This window comes from Chiloscyllium punctatum, chromosome 11, assembly GCF_047496795.1.
Source record: "Chiloscyllium punctatum isolate Juve2018m chromosome 11, sChiPun1.3, whole genome shotgun sequence".
NCBI lineage: Eukaryota > Metazoa > Chordata > Chondrichthyes > Orectolobiformes > Hemiscylliidae > Chiloscyllium > Chiloscyllium punctatum.
Window position 1 is genome coordinate 114,899,611 of NC_092749.1, and position 17,780 is coordinate 114,917,390.

The following is a 17,780-nucleotide window of genomic DNA, read 5'->3' on the forward strand; positions in this document are numbered from 1 at the left end:
TAAAGGCAGTGAGCCTGAAGCGTGGAGAGATAAGCTAGAGGAGGGTGGGGGTGGGGAGAGAGTAGCATAGAGTACAATGGGTGAGTGGGGGAGGGGATGAAGGTGATAGGTCAAGGAGGAGAGGGTGGAGTGGATAGGTGGAAAAGGAAATAGGCAGGTCGGACAAGTCCGGACAAGTCAAGGAGACAGTTGGAAGTTTGAAACTAGGATGAGGTGGAGGAAGGGGAAATGAGGAAGCTGTTGAAGTCCACATTGATGCCCTGGGGTTGAAGTGTTCCGAGGCGGAAGATGAGGCGTTCTTCCTCCAGGCGTCTGGTGGTGAGGGAGCGGCGGTGAAGGAGGCCCAGGACCTCCATGTCCTCGGCAGAGTGGGAGGGGGAGTTGAAATGTTGGGCCATAGGGCGGTTTGGTTGATCGGTGCGGGCGTCCTGGAGATGTTCCCTAAAGCGCTGGGTTAGGAGGCGTCCAGTCTCCCCAATGTAGAATCCTTTGGGACCCAGGGGTGAATAGGGATCTACTAAACCACAACTGAAACCCAAGTTAGCAGAATTTGATAAGGGGGGCAGGTTGACATATCAGCCTTGTTTTTCAGTTGTGCCTGTGATCAGATTAGTTTGACAGCAGTGTCCAGTTGCCCCGCTCTGGGTTTGTAAATCCATTTCTTCCATTCACAAGAACAGCTGTAACATGCCTACGCCTCAATTGGCTGGAGTCACTGTCAATCAGATTGTGTGACGTAGAGGGCCCGGGTCCCGCCCCGGCACCTGCGCAGCGCCTGCCGGGATGGGCCGGGGGGAGTGGGAGGACTGACTGGGAGGACCGATGGTGGCTCCGGGCGGCAGCAGGAGCAGGTGAGGGTTCGAGGCGCTCGCTGGCTCGGGACGGATGAGGGATGTGGGTGCCCAGGTGAGGGGCTGCTCCCTGACCGGATGCCCATCTCCTAGTGGTTGTAGGGCCTGGTTCCGGACAGGATCGGCTCGGCTCGGGACGGTACGTTAGGCCGCGGAGCCGGGGCTTCAGGTTTCTGCGGCTTCGTGTAGGGGAGAGGGTCAGCGGACACCGCTTCCAGATACCCCCCGATACCACCCCCCGCCCCGACCCGCCTTTCCCCAGGGTTAGACACACACCGGGCTCGCAGAATCCACACAGAGTGACCGCTCAGCCCACCCTGGCTATACTAGCCCCCCTCCCCTCCTGATCAACAACAAAACACAGACAGGTCTGTGCAGAGAAATCAGGGTTAACCTTTCGGGCCGGGTGACCCTTCCTCCCCATCCTGATGTCTTCCTCCTATATCTTATTCTTCCTGTTGTTGTAATCTCTCGCTTGGGCTGGTGCAAGTCCCATATTCTGTGTTCCTCCTGATTTGGGATTTGTTTGGATTCTTTGGAAGATATTCTTAATAAAATATACAAATGCTTTGTGCAGTGCCGCAGTACACAGGAGGCCATTTGGTCCATCATACCTGCCCAGGCTCTTTTGAAGAGGTAGCCACTCAGTTGTGATAATGGATACCCAAAAGATGCCTCCTCTTCCGGGAGAGACTAAAACAGGGGAGCACAGTTTCAGAACAAGTAATATAAGCAGAATGTGCTGGAGAAACTCAGCAAGCCCAATAATATCCATGGTGAGAAAGAAACAGCTAACATTTTGAGTCCAAAGATTTGTTCAGACCCAAGAGATCTCCCGTTTAAGACCGATGAGGTTCTTTTTGTCTGTCAGCAGATTATTAGTCTGTGGAATTCTCTTCCCCAGAAAGCAGTGAAGGCTGGAATATTGAATGTATTCAAGGCTGAGTGAGATAGAGTTTTGATAAACATGGGAGTTGAGGATTAAGAGTGTAGATAAGAAAGTGGAGCTGAGATCACATGTTAATGAATGGTGATGCAGACCCGATTAGCCTAATTCTGCTGCTATATCTTATGTCTATTGGATACTGGCTTCCTTAGCAATGCTTTAGTTTTAAAATTCTCTTCGTTGTTTTCAAATCTATCTTGACCCTCCCTTTCTTGGAAATCTCATTCAGCCCTCCAGATATGACATCTTGAACATCTTGGTTTTAATTCCTTCCTATTGGCAGTCAGACCCATTTGATCATGGCTGTTATTAGATTCCCTTTGGCCCAACAGGTCCACACCGACCCTCCGAAGAGTAACCCACCCAGATCCATTCCCCTACCCTATATTGTACCTAACACTATGGGCAGTTTAGCAAGGCCAATTCACCTGATCAGCACATCTTTGGATTGTGGGAGGAAACCAGAGCACCTGGAGGAAACCCATGCAGTCTTGGGGAGAATGTACAAACTCCACACAGACATTTGCCCGAGTGAGAATCGAACCAGGGTCGCTGGCACTGTGAGGCAGCAGTGCTAACCACTGAGCCGCCCCTGGTTTTCAATGCCTTCCACATGCATCAGAGATTTACGTGCACTTCCATACTTGTCATTTACTGTATCCATTGCTTCTGATGCGGTCTCCTCTACACTGGGGAGACAGGACGCCTATCTGCAGAGCACTTCAGAGAACATCTCCAGGACACCCGCACCAACCAACCCCACTGCTCCATGGCCGAACACTTCAACTCCCCATTCCGCTCTGCCAAGAACATGCAGGTCCTGGGCCTCCTCCATCACCACACCCTAACCACCCGACGCCTGGAGGAAGTACACCTCATCTTCCGCCTTGGGACCTTCCAACCACACAGCATCAATGTAGATTTCACCAGTTTCCTAATTTTCCCCTCCCCCACCTTAACCCAGTTCCAACCTTCCAACTTGGCACTGCTCTCATGACCTGTTAATCTTCCTTCCCACCTATATGCTCCACCCTCCTCTCTGACCTATCACCTTTACCTCCATCTCCGTCTACCAATCGCACTCCCAGATACCTTCCCCCTACCCCCCCCTCCCATTTATCTCTCCACCCCCTCCGCTCACAAGCTCCCTTCCTGATAAAGGGCTTTTGCCTGAAATGTCAATTTTACTGCTCCTTGGATGCTTCTGGGCTTTTCCAACACCACACTCTTGACTCCAAAATGTTTCTCAACTCCATTCTCCTGATTACTCCTTGTAACCCTTGATCTTCCTATTCAGGAACCTACCTGTCTCTGTCTTAATGACATTCAATGACTTGGCTCCCACAGTCTTCTGCAGCAATGAGTTCCATGGGTTCATCACCTTCTTCACTCTAAATCCTTTTATGCCTCCTATTCCTGTTTAGAAAATAGTTTACACCTCTATTCTTCCTACCAAAATGCATAACCTCTCAATTTCTCACATTGTATTCCATCTGCCACTGTCCTAACCTGTCCAAGTCCTTCTGTGCCTTCCTGCTTCTTCAATGCTATCTGTCCCTCTACGTATCTTTGTGTCATCTGCAAGTTTAGGAATGTTAATGAGCATCGAGATGGTGGGGTGAACTGGATTTGGTACACATTAGGACATGGATAACTGAGCATTGGGTGACCATGAAGGCTGGAAGTTGAGAGGAGTGTGTTGGCATTGTCATGTCTAAGTTGCAAAAGTCACAGAGAAGGGTTTAAATTACTGAGGAGCTGGATGTTGTTACAGAAATGAAATTGTCTGTTTCTCTGATGATGTGAATATGTGATTCAAGTATTAATTTAATCAAATGTTGTATTATAAACTTGTGATGGATATATGTTTGTGTCCAGAAAAATTTTAGTTAAAAATCATGTTAAATGAATCTTTCTTCTTTTGGGTTTTTCTAAATGAATGGTACATAGCTGATATCGGTTGACTTTCCATCTAATCGGCTGAATGGCTGCCCACTGTTTCGTATCATTCAAATATCACAAGGTGATGCTCGTCTAATCCTGTTTATTTTCACGCAGCTTGTGAGGTGAATGTATTATTAATAATGTAAATTGTTGATGCCATTTCTGTTTTTTTAAATGAGAACAATTGATGAAGGTACTATAGTTCTGTAGATGGTGTCTGTAAGATTAACATCTACATTTTAATGCCTGCTTTGAGCAATTAACAGTAGGAGCAGGGACTACACATGTTGCTTCTGAAGTGTATGCAGCTTATAACACAATGTAAGCAGTGGAAGTGGGGCGACTATTCAGCTCTTTGAGCCCACTTCTTATTTTGAATCCTGTGTGGAGGTCACCCTGACTTTTAGTTCCTGTAGCTGAGGTGAAATATTGATTACATGCAACTCCTTGATGGTGTCATTCTGCAATTTGCCAGAATTCATGTGGCAACATGGCAGCCAAGAGCTGATTTGTAACGAGGGGAGCCACCAATGTGGCAAACATCTGGCAATCTGTTGGCTTTGGTTTGATTCTTAATAAGTTATTAATTATTTGGAATTCTGCCAATGTTTTACATAATGTCTTGTCAAATTTCCAGTGAGACTTATGAAATATGTTGCAAGTCTGCTATTGTGGCCATAGATTTATTCTGTGCTCTGCAAAAAAAAAGAGTCCCAGTATGTCTGGTCTCTCCTCTCAGCCAGAGCCTCTTATTCCTGATATCATCCTGGTGCACATCTTCTCAATGACCCTTGCGTTCTTCATGAAGGAAGACACCAAAAACTGAACAGCATATTCATATTGAAATAATGAATGAGTTTCTATTAATACGGTATTCTAGCTAAGGTCTAACAATGCGTTGCATAGATTTAGCATAACTTATCACTTGCTTGTGCAGTCTGAGTGTTTTTGAGACTCCATAAGTTTTTAAAACAGCTTTACCAATCTACCATTCCAGCCAAAGGTTAAATATGTGAACCGTCTCCCACTTTTAAAGTCCTACCCTTGAGATTGTTCATCCTCTCCTTAATCTTTCATATAAAACATAACATTCTTTATTCCAAAGAGCAATCATAATGGACTCAGTGTTAACCTTGTTTCTCTCTCCACAGCTGCTGACAGACCAATGGAGTTTCTTTAACACTTTCTATTCTTATTTCAGATTTTCAGCACCGGCAGTATTTTGCTTTTATTACCACTCCAACAATTAATTTCATCATTTATCTGCCTGACTGGATGAGATGTCAATATCTTCCTGAACTTGATTACAATCTGCTTCAGTTCGTCACGTTTCTTATTTGTGTGACTTCTGCAAGTGCTGCAATGTTTCACCAAGTACGTAGGTTCCAAGGATTAATGTATGTTAACTAAGAAGAGGAATGGTCCCAACGCAGATTGCTGGTGTGCCTCACAGCTTACTTTGTAAACTGTGACAATGTTGCTATTTTGTCAGCATAGATAGTGTGAACATCAGGCTTGCTGATGGCTGACTTACTAACCCAGTGGTTTTGGTTTCAGTTTGGCTGATATGGTTCTGTTTTTAGTATATTGGGCACGCCTAACTGTGTCTTATATCAGCTTAATTTTGCATGAATTTGGGTTTTTGCTCATTATTAATTTACCAGATTACTAAGATCCAGAAAGTGTGTTTCTGAAATTAAAAAAAATAATTTCAATAAATTGTCAAACAAAATTATTTAGAATTTGATGTTTTTTTGAAGGATTATGTTTGGCTACATTAGGTTTTGTTTTCAATGACTTATTCGAGAATGTGTTGCTCCAAGTGTATTATTTTTCTGAAGATACTAAATATAATGTTTTAGTTTGATATAATTCCCTCTTGCGGGGTGTGTTGAGAAGCTAGTGAAGGAAGCAGTAGGTTCCTAGGTACGTTATTTTGAAATCCTCTTGTTCATAAAAGGGCCAAGTCTCTCTCTGAGGCAAGTTCAATTATATAAAGTCGTTTCCAAGTGTAGCTTGTTTTCCCTCAGTTTATACATTGCAGTATGGACAGAGAAAGTCAATAGGCATTAAGGTACCTTTAGTTGTTTTTAGGTCTTATGAATTTGTCCTAGGCACGTTGCAACTGAGAGGCCATATTTATCTCTCAATATTGAGCAGGTTTGGAGCTCTGTTCTCTAGAAGAGAGAAGACTGAAAGGTGACCTGAACAAAATATTTCAGATTATGAACAGTTTTATTAAAAGCCTCCACGTGCAGACAAGGTCAAAACCAGAGCTTAGAAATACAAGGGAGCCACGAATAAGTCCAAGAAGAAATTTGGGAGAAATTTCTTTACCCACATAGTGATGAGAATGTGCAGTTCACTTCCCACAAGAGAGTAGTCATGATTTGGAGATGCCGGTGTTGGACTGGGGTGTACAAAGTTAAAAATCACACAACACCCGGTTATAGTCCAACAGGTTTAATTGGAAGCACACTAGCTTTCGGAGCGACGCTCCTGATCACTTGATAAAGGAGTGTCGCTCCGAAAGCTAGTATGCTTCCAGTTAAACCTGTTGGACTATAACCTGGTGTTGTGTGATTTTTAACTTTGCTCTAACAAGAGAGTAGTTTAGGTAATTAGTACTGATACTGTACAAGATGTATTTAAGAAGCTGCTAGATAAACAGATGCCAGCAGTTGGAATGTAAGGATGAAGTAGAGTGTTGGGAGGTTCATGTGGCGTACAAACACCATTTGGGTCAAATGGCTTGTTGCTTTACGGTAAATGCAATGTAGTAAGGTGAATCTAAATTCTTTGTTCACTTGATATGAGGTAATTGGTCGTATATATTTATACAAACAAAACACACAATAAAAGCTAGCGGATACCAAACTTGGAGGTGTAGTGGACAGTGAAGAGAGTTACCTCCAAGTGAAGGATGGTTTCCTGAGACAGCATGTAGACAGGCCAACAAGGAGTGAGGCCACATTAGATTTGGTACTGGGGAAGGTGTTAGATTTGGAGGTAGGAACGCTTTGGTGATAGTGACCACAATTTGGTTATGTTTACTTTAGTGATGGAAAGCGAAAGGTATATAACACAGGGCAAGAGTTATAGCTGGGGGAAAGGCAATTATGATGCAATAAGGCAAGATTTAGGATGCATTGGATCGGGAAGGAAACTGTAGGGCATGGGCACAGTTGAAATGTGGAGCTTATTCAAGGAACAGCTACTGTGTGTCCTTGATAAGTATGTAACTGTCAGGCAGGGAGGAAGTGGTCGAGCGAGGGAGCCGTGTCTACTCAAGAAGTTGAATCTCTTGTCAAGAGGAAGAACAAGGCTTATATTGGGATGAGACATGAAGGCTCAGGGTGCTTGAGAGTTACAAATTAGCCAGAAAAGACCTAAAGAAAGAATTAAGAAAAGCCAGGAAGGGATATGAGAAGTCATTGCCAGGTAGGATCAAAGATAACCCAATGCTTTGCATAGGTATATCAGGAATAAAAGAATGGCTATAGAGAAAGATTAGGGCCAATCAAGGACAGTAGTGGGAAGTATATAGGGGATGAGCTAAATTAATGTTTTTCGTCAGTATTCATGCTGGAAAAAGACAATGTTATCGAGGAGATACTGAGATAAGGTCTACTGGACTAAACGGGATTGAGGTTCACAAGGAGGAGGTTTTAGTAATTCTGGGAAGTGTGAAAATAGATAAGTCCCCTGGGCTGGATGGGATTTATCCTAGGATTCTCTGGGAAGCCAAGGAAGAGTTTGAAGAGCCTTTGGCTTTGATCTTTATGTTGTAATTGTCTACAGGAATTGTACCAGAAGACTGGAGAATAGCAAGTGTTGTCCCCTTGTTCAACATGGGGAGTAGAGACAACCCTGGTGATTATAGACCAGTGAGCCTTATTTCGGTTGTGGGTAAAGTGTTCGAAAAGGTTATAAGAGATAGGATTTATAATCATCTAGAGAGGAATATGTTGATTAGGGATAGTCAACATGGTTTTGTGAAGGGTAGGTCGTGCCTAACAAACCTTCTTGAGTTCTGTGAGAAGGTGATCAAACAGGTGGATGAGGTTAAAGCAGTTGATGTGGCGTATATGGATTTCATAAAGGTGTTTGATAAGGTTCCCCATGGTGGGCTATTGCACAAAATACGGAAGCATGGGGTTGAGGGTGATTTAACAGTTTGGATGTGAAATTGGCTCGCTGAAAAAAGACAGAGGTTGGTGGCTGATGGGAAATGTTTATCTGGAGTTCACTTACTAGTGGTGTACTGCAAGGATCTGTTTTGGGGCCACTGCTGTTTGCCATTTTTATAAATGACCTGGATGAGGTCGTAGAAAGATGGGTTAGTAAATTTGCAGATTACACTGATGTCAGCGGAGTTGTGGAATAGTGCTGAAGGATGTTGCAGGTGACAGAGGGACATAGATAAGCTGCAGAGCTGGGCTGAGAGGTGGCAAATGGAGTTTAATGTGTAAAAGTATGAGGTGATTCACTTTGGAAGGAGCAATAGGAATAAAGAGTATTGGGCTAATGGTAAGATTCTTGGTAGTGTGGATGAGCAAAGGGATCCATGTACATAGGTTCCTGAAAGTTGGCACCCAGGTTGATGGGGTTGTTAAGAGGGCATAGGGTGTGTTGGCTTTTATTGGTAGAGGGATTGCGTTTCAGAGCCAGGAGGTCATGCTGCAGCTGTACAAAACTCTGGTAGGGCTGCGTATAGTTCTGGTCACCGCATTGTAGGAAGGATGTGAAAGCTTTGCAAAAGGTTCAGAGATTCATTAAGATGTTGCCTTGTATGGAGGGAAGGTCTTACGAGGAAATGTTGAGGGACTTGCGGCTGTTTTTGTTAGGGAGAAGGTGATTGAGAGGTGACTTAATTGAGATATATGAGATAATCAGAGGGTTTGATAGGTTGGACAGCGAGGGCCTTTTTCCTTAGATGGTGATCACTGGCATGAGGGAACATAGCTTTAAATTGAGGGGTGATAGATATAGGACAGATGTCAGAGATAGTTTCTTTACTCAGAGAGTAGTAGGGTCGTGGAATGGCCTGCCCACCAACTTTCAGGGCATTTAAATGGTCATTGGGTAAATGTATGGATGAGAATGGAATAGTGTAGGTTAGATGGGCTTCAGATTGTTTCCACAGGTCAGTGCAACATCCAGAGCCAAAGGGCCTGGACTGCGCTGATATGTTCTGTATCTTTTCTTCAGGGTTGAGGAGTCCAAAACTAGAGAGCATCAGTTGAAGGTAAGAAGAGATTTAAGGGGCAATCTTTTCAAGCAAAGGGTGGTAGTGTAAGGAATGAGCTGCCAGAGGAAGTGTTAGAGACTGGTACAGTTATAACATTTGAGAGATATCTGGATGGGTATGTGAATAAGAAGTGTTTAGAGGGATATGGGCCAAATGCTGGTATATTGGACAAGATTTATTTAGGATATCTGATCGTCATGAACGATTTGGATCGAAAGGTCTGTTTTTTGTGCCATATATCTCTATGACTCTGTTAAAAAGAAATGATTTATATTTTGGTCAATTTATGATTTTGTAGATATGTATGTTCCAAATTCTCATCAAATACCAATTGGCATTTTTCCTGTTGCCCGCTGATGAAGAAGTATAGCTATAACAATAAAATGAGGGTACAGTTATAGTATAGGTTGCCTAGTTGTAGAGTATATCTAAACTGTCTGAATCCCGAAACTAGTATTTGTTTCTGATTTTCCTTTTAAGTCAATGCTACGTTGAGTTTGATTGAGTTTCTGCTTTTGCTGAGCCAAACAAGGCAACTCGCGTTAAAGAGATGTTGAACTCTTCAAACCCTTAATCCCTTTAAAACACTGGTTCAAAGTTTGTTTTCCTTGAGTATCACAAGTGTTTGGAACTCTTCTGAAAAGCTGATAGCAGATGTTGAATATTGGCAAGACAAAGGTAGATGGTTTCTTGTTAAGCAAAGGTGTAAAAAGTGTCAGGGCGAGATGTAGATTTCAGATTACATTCAGGTTTGCCATGGTTTTATTGAATATGGAGCTGAATGACTTACTGCTGCTCCTTGTTTCTATGTCATGTGATGGATGCAGAGGAATATCAATCAGACTTTATTGTAAAAGAATTGTGATCTAATTGCAGGTATATATTTAGTTTTAAAGAAGACTGCATGGAGAAAAATTCAGATGCACTTCTAGACAGGTCACTAATCACATTGGATTTAATAATTCAGTTTTATCTTTGGTTGGTTTTATCTTCTGCCCTGCAAATAGCTTCCTATGTGCTGTAAATGTTGTAAATTTTCTGTCATTCAATCCAAACATCATATAGGAACATAATTTTTTCTTATTTCACAAATCATCATACTTCCCTCTATGTAAAATGTCTGTATTCGATTATTTCTAGACTTGAGGTCAATGAACACCCCACTTAAAACTCCCCATTTGTACAGCTGATGTGATCAGCAGTATCATTGAAACCTATCAATATTTTGGAAATGTGAGCAAGTTTGACATCCTTACGTTTGCAATATAACTGAATTGTGGATACTGCTGTCACTTTCACATAGGGAATGTAAGGGCCTTTTCACTTGGGCTTGACTGACTTCCTTTGTTTAAACATTGTCAAAATAAATTCTATTTCATGTCATTTGGTGAAAATTAACAATAAAACAAGACCGTTACACCCACTAAAATTTTACTTTAGATGTCTTCACCCAGAGAATGGTGGGCCTGTGGAATTCACTGCTGCAGAAAGTGGTTAAGGCCACTCGAGCAGAAGGTAGACATAGCACTTGTGGTTAAAGTGATCGAGCAAAATGGGGGGGGGGATGGGGAGGGCAGGATTAGTGTATTGAACTCAATGAACAGCAATGATCATAATAAATCCTGGACCAGGCTTGAGGGGTCGAATGGCCTACTCAAGAAATTGCTACCAAGAGAAACTGTAAATGCAAGATAAGTGTGTTATTTTTAATTAAGTTATTTTTCTTTTCTGTCTGTACAGCTAGGCACCTTCTTGTGATGCCCAAGTACAATGGCTTCAAGCCATAGTTCTTCACCAGTGGTCCGACCAAGCAGCAGTGATGGAAAGTTCAAAAAGGAAATGGACCCATCTAAAAAGTCTTTCAAAGCTGTTCGATCATTACCAGATGTCTGTCCCAAGGAGCCAACAGGTAACCCCAAGACTGCAGCAATTCAAGAAGGCAGGTCACCATTACCACCACCCCCAGGGCAATTAGGGCTGGCCTTTCTGGCAACATGTGCATCCTGTCATTTAATTTTTAAGAAAATCTTATCATTCCCTTTGCTGTCTGTCTGTTTGCTAGGTACTGAAAGCACACCCCGAATCATATGGATAATTTGGGGTACTCTGTTGGGAATTTCCAACATAAACCTATATTTTTCCCAGAGGTTTGAAAAAGGACATGGGGGTAGGGTAGGAGAATTAGAATGAGAGGAAATCTCTTTCAGACAGCTGGTCCAGGATCAGGATGAAGCTACCAGTCTGTGGTGTTGGTTCGAATCAGCAAAGGTACAATGAGATAAGTCAGCAAATCACTTTGGTGGTGTGTCCTTCTAGTACAATATGCACGTACTTAAAAATTTAGTACTGTCTGTAAATATTTAGTAAGCTTACTTTGTGTAGATTTTGTGAACTTATACAGAGGGGAAACAGTGTTCCTGAAATTCTGCAGGACAGAAACCTTGAGGATTGAGAGGATTTGGGTGAAGAGCTGCATTTTTAATAACAGTAATTCTGTAGAATCTATTGCTCCATTTGCAGAATTTGGAAATTGCCCTAAAATTGTACCATGTTTGGCCTCATTCAATATAATTGGACTTAAGAGTCGAAGAGTGTGGTGCTGGAAAAGCACAGCCGGTCAGGCAGCATCAGAAGAGCAGGAGAATCAATGTTTTGAGCAAAAGTCTTTCCTCTGGAAAGAGGCGTGTGGGCCAAGGGGGCTGAGAGATAAGTGGGATGGGGATTGGGGCTGGGGATGGAAGGTAGCTGGGAATGCGACAGGTAGATGAAGGTGGGGGTGAGGATGATAGTTTGGAGAGGAGGTTGAAGCACATAGATAGACAGGACAGTTCAGTAGGGCAGTGCTGAGTTGGAAAGTTTCAGCAAACATCTCTGGGGCACATGTACTAAACAACCCCACCGCCCTGTGGCCAAACACTTTAACTCCCCCTCCCACTCCACAAAGAACATACAAGTCCTGGGCCACCTCCACTGCCAGCCCCTATGCCTGGAAGAAGAACAGCTCATCTTCAGCCTTGTCTCCCTCCAACCACATGGGATCAATTTGGATTTCCCCAGTTTCCTCATCTCCCCTCCCCCCATCTCATCCCAGGTCCAACCTTCCAACTCGACACTGCCCTCTTGACCTGTTCTATTGCAACAGTAGTAGACTCGTCAACTTTAAGGGTATTTAAATGGTCATTGAATAAATATATGGATGATAATGGAATAGTGTAGGTTAGATGGGCTTCAGATTGGTTTCACGGGTCAGAGCAACATCGAGGGCCGAAGGGCCTGTACTGCTCTGTAATGTTCTATATTCTATGTTCTATGCACCTGTCCATCTTCTTTCCGTTCCACGCTCCTCTCCGAACTATCATCTTCACCCCCATCTCTATCTACCTATTATATTCTCAGGTACCTTCCTTCCCAGCCCCACCCCTCTCCCATTTATCTCTCAGCCCCCATGAGCCACAGGCCTCATACCTCATGAAGGGCTTATACTCGAAATATCGATTCTCCTGCTCCTTGGATGCTGCCTGACTGGCTGTGCTTTTCCAGCACCACACTCTTCGACTCTGATCTCCACCATCTGTGGTACTCATTTTCTCATGATTGGACTCAAAATGGTACTGTAAAATACGCTGACTTCTGTCTTGAATTTGTAACCGTTGGTTGCCATGTCACTTCATCTGCTGTTCACAATGTTCAACTTTCATTAGATGTACAATTGTCTTGCTACTTCAAGAACCAGTCTGGTGAGAGATCTGATCAGATCAGGTCTGAAATGATAGATTTCCCTACTTCAATTAAATTTGTCACAATTTTCAATTCATTATTTAAAATGTGCTTGACGTTAACAGTTTCTGCACAAACACAAATATTTTGATTGCTGCTAAAACACTGTTTTAGTTTAGTAACAATATGCATAGTTTGAATTATTGCTCATTAGAATCACAGATGTACAGTATGGAAACAGGCCCTTTGACTTAACTTGTCCATGCTGACCAGATATCCTAAATTAATCTAGTCTCATTTGCCAATACTTGGCACATATCCCTCTAAACCTTCTTATTCATTTACCCATCCAGATGCCTTTTAAATGTTGTAGTTGTACTAGCCTCCCCCACTTCCTCTGGCGGCTCATTCCATATATGCACCACCCTCTCCGTCAAAAGGTTGCCCCTTAGGTCCCTTTTAAATCTTTCTCCTTTTCACCCTAAACCTATGCCCTCTAGTTTTGAACCAGAGGGGTACCAATATCCTGGGGTGGGGGGGATATTTGCTAATGCTCTTCAAGCGGGTTTAAACTAATGCAGCGGGGGGGATGACACCTAAATTGTAGCTCCAGTGTCTATGAGGTCGAGACTACTGAGGTGAGAAACATGGTTTCAAGATTGCCAGAGTGTACCGCCAAGCAGGAAGGTGTGTCTACTTCAACACCAGGAGCATCTGGAATAAGGTAAGTGAACTTGTAGCATGGGTTGATACCTGGAACTTCGATGGTGTGGTCATTTCAGAGACATAGAGCAGGGACAGAAATGGTAGGTCCGGGATTTAGATGTTTCAGTAAGAACAGAGAAAATGGTAAAAGAGGGGGAGGTGTGGTATTGTTAGTCAAGTACAGAATTACGGTAGCAGGAAGGACATTTGAGGACTTGTCTACTGAGGTAATATGGGCTGAGGTTAGAAATAGGAAAGGAGAGGTCACCCTGTTGGGAGTTTTCTATAGGCCTCCGAATAGTTCCAGGGATGGAGAGGAAAGGATTGCAAAGATGATCCTCGATAGGGGTGAGAGTAACAGGGTAGTTGTTATGGGGTCTTTAATTTTCCAAATATTGACTGGGAATACAGTAATTTGAGTACTTGAGTAGATGGATCAGTTCTTGTCCAATGTGTGCAGGATGGTTTCCTGACACAGTACGTAGACAGGCCAACAAAGGGCAAGGCCACATTGGATTACCACTGGGTAATGAACCTGGCTAGGTGTTAGATTTGGAGGTAGGTGAGCACTTTGGTGATATTGACCACAATTCGGTTATGTTTGCTTTAGCGATGGAATGGGTTAAGTATATAACACAGGGCAAGAGTTGTACTGGGAGAAAGGCAATTATGATGCGATTAGGCAAGATTTAGGATGCATAGAATGGGGAAGGAAACTGCAGGGGATGGGCACAATTGAAATGTGGACCTTATTCAAGGACCAGCTTACTGTGTGTCCTTGATAAGTATATGCCTGTCAGGCAGGGAGGAAGTGGTCGAGTGAGGGAGCTATGGTTTACTCAAGACGTTGAATCTCTTGTCAAGAGGAAGAAGAAGGCCTGTGTTAGGATTCAGTTAGGTTAGATTCCCTCCAGTGTGGAAACAGGCCTTTTGGCTGAACAAGTCCACACCGACACTGCAAAGAGTAACCCACCCAGACCCATTACAGTACATTTACTCCTGACTAATGCACCTAATGCTATGGACAATATAGTGTGGCCAATTCACCTGGCCTGCACATTTTTGGATTATGGGAGGAAACCGGGGCACACAGAGGAAACCCACGCAGACGCTGGGAGAATATGCAAACTCCACACAGGCAGTTGCCCGAGGATGAGACGTGAAGACTCAGTTAGAGTTACAAGTTAGCCAGGAAAGACCGAAAGAGAGAACTAAGAAGAGCCAGAAGGAACATGAGAAGTTGTTGGCAGATATCATCAAGTAAAAACCTAATGCTTTCTATAGGTATATCAGGAATAAAAGAATGACTAGAGTAAGATTAGGGCCAATCAAGGATTGAAGTGGGAAGTTGTGTGTGGAGCCCGAGGAGATAGGAGAGGTGCTAAATGAATATTTTGCATTGTCTTTTTCCAATGTGAATACCAATGTTGTCGAGGAGAATACTGAGATACAGGCTACTAGGCTAGACAGGATTGGGGTCCACAAGGAGGAGATGTTAGCAATTCTGGAAAGTGTGAAAATAGATAAGTCCCCTGGGCCAGATGGGATTTAACGTGGGATTCTTTGGGAAGCCAGGGGAGAGATTGCAGAGCCACTGGCTTTGATGTTTATGTCGTTATTGTCTACAGGAATAATGCCAGAAGACTGGAGGATAGCAAATGTTGTTCCCTTGTTCAAGAAGGGGAGTAGAGATAACCCTGGTAATTATGGAGCAGTGAGCCTTACCTCAGTTGTGAGTAAAGTGTAGGAAAAGATTATAAGAGATAGGATTTTTAATCTTCTAGAAAGGAATAAGTTGATTAGGGATAATGAACACAGTTTTGTGAAGGATAGGTCGTGCCTAACGAACCTAAATGAGGTATTTGAGAAGGTGACCGAACAGGTAAAGTGGTTGATGTGGCATATATGGATTTCAGTAAGACGTTTGATAAGGTTTCCCACGGTACACTATTGCAGAAAATATGGAGGCATGGGATTGAGGATGATTTAGTGGTTTGGATCAGAAATTTGCCAGCTGAAAGAAGACAGAGGGTGATGGTTGATGAGAAATGTTCATCCTGGAATTCAGTTACTAGTGATGTACAGCAAGAATCTGTTAGGGCCACTGCTGTTGCCATTTTTATAAATGACCTGGATGAGGGCATAGAAGGATGGGTTAGTAAATTTTCAGATGGCACTAAGGTCAGTGGAGTTGTGGATAGTGCTGAAGGATGTTGCGGGTTACAGAGGGACACAGGTAAGCTGCAGAGCTGAGCTGAGAGGTGTCAAATGGAGGTTAATGTGTAAAAGTGTGAGGTGATTCACTTTTGAAGGAGCAACAGCAATAGAGAGCACTGGGCTAATGGTAAGATTCTTGATATATGTCGATGAGCAGAGATGTCACTGTCCATGTACATAGTGTAATTAGATTCCCTACAGTGTGGAAACAGGCCCTTCAGCCCAACAAGTCCACACTGACCCTCCGAAGAGTAACCCACCCAGACTCATTTCCCTCTGACTAATGCACCAAACACAATGGGCAATTTAGAATGGCCAATTCAAATAATAATAATTCCTATCATAGATCCTTAAAAGCTGCCATTTAGGGTTGTTAAGAAGGCATGTAGTGTGTTAGCTTTTTGTTGGTAGAGGGATTGAGTTTCAGAGTCATGAGGTCGTGTTGCAGCTGTACAAAACTCTGGTGTGGCTGCAGTTGGAGTATTTTGTACAGTTACATTATAGGAAGGATGTGGAAGGTTTGCAAAGAGTTCAGAGGAGATTTACTAGGATGTTGCCTGGTATAGAGGGAAGGTCTTAGGAGGAAAGGCTGAGGGGCATGAGACTGGTTTTGTTAGAGAGAAGAAGGTTGAACAATGCCTTAATTGAGACGTATGGGATAATCAGAGGGTTAGATAAGTTGGACAGTGAGAGCCTTTTTCCTCAGGTGGTGATGGCTAGCACAAGGGGGCATAACTTTAAACTTAGGGGTGGTAGATATTGGACAGATGTCAGAGGTAGTTACTTTACTCAGTGGTAGGGGCGTGGAACAGCCTGCCCACAACACTAGTAGACTCGCCAACTTTAAGGGCATTTAAATGGTCATTGAATAGACATATAGATGTAAATGGAATAGTGTAGGTTAGATAGGCTTCAGATTGGTTCCACAGGTCGGTGCCAAGGGCTGAATGGCCTGTATTGCGCTGTAATGTTCTATGACTCCCCCACCCCAGTGAAAAGGCCTTGTCTATTTACCCTATCCATGCCCCTCATGATTTTATAAACCTCTATAAGGTCACACCTCAGCCTCCAATGCTCCAGGGAAAACAGCCCCAGCCTGTTCAACCTCTCCCTGTAGCTCAAATCCTCCAACCCTGGCAACATCCTTGTAAATCGTTTCTCAACCCAAGCATTGTAAGAATCTTGTCTAATACAAATCAGTCATTTCTGATAAAGTAATGTGTATTTGTTCCTCTGCTCTAGTTTTCCCGTCCATTTTAGTGTTACTTAATATGTGGCCATAAGCCAGAGTGTCTGCTTAACTGGCAAATGCTATCACATAGGGAAAAAACGTGGTTTGAAGTATGCAGTTTTCTTGTTAAAGTGCAATGATGGGTTCAATCTCTGACAATTACTTTCTGTAAAATTATTAAAGTTCTTAATTTGCTATAACGTCAGTAACACGTTCTGTCTTTACAGGCGATTCTAGCAGTTTATGCGACAGCCCATCAGTGGTGGCAGATCAGCATCGGTGGACTGTGTATCATTCCAAAGTGAACCTTCCAGCAGCACTGAATGACCCAAGACTGTCCAAAAGGGAATCTGATTTCTTCACAAAAACATGGGGACTGGATTTTATGGAGACCGAAGTTATGCCTTCCTTCTACCTCCCACTAATCACCAAGGATCACTTTGCCCCCTACCTACAGGATATGACTTTGGTAAGGATTGGTAGCAGTCAAAACCTTACTTCAGCTTTTTGCAACACTTGCATCTTGAGTACTGCTGAAAAAGACACATTTTGTTGAGTTTACATGTTTTGCATTCATCAGAGAAATTCACAAGCTATATCAATGTATAGAGAACACAACATGCATGAGAGGAGACTGCTGGCTGGTTGGCAAGAGTATTCTAATTGGTAGAACTATTGCCATGGAGAATGTACGAGTTTGCCATTGACAGGATGTGTCTGTCAAGCCAAAGAGGCATTCTGCCTACTACGCATATTAATTTCAACATCACCTAAGCCATGTACTCTCAATAGCTGGCGATTGTATCAAATGGCATATTCCCTTAGCCATTCACAACAGGCTTACTGATTCGTTTACAACTAACCCATGCTTGTAAGCACAGTATTAAACATTAGGTATGACTGTGCAATTGGACAGCA

The 17,780-nt window shown here is 43.2% G+C and overlaps 1 protein-coding gene across 5 annotated transcripts in view; it reads left to right on the forward strand.

The window, feature by feature from the left end:
• Positions 1 to 788: 788 nt before the first annotated feature.
• The window catches only part of vps54 (VPS54 subunit of GARP complex), a 97,071-nt gene continuing 80,079 nt past the window's right edge, over positions 789 to 17,780 (forward strand). For 2 of the 5 annotated variants that reach the window (XM_072581574.1, XM_072581578.1), the window contains exons 1-3: positions 789 to 851; positions 10,733 to 10,901; positions 17,090 to 17,331. In XM_072581574.1, the coding sequence (XP_072437675.1) occupies positions 10,763 to 10,901; positions 17,090 to 17,331 (381 nt within the window). In that variant the 5' untranslated portion in view covers positions 789 to 851; positions 10,733 to 10,762. The other 3 variants (XM_072581576.1, XM_072581577.1, XM_072581575.1) reach the window with 3 other exon arrangements.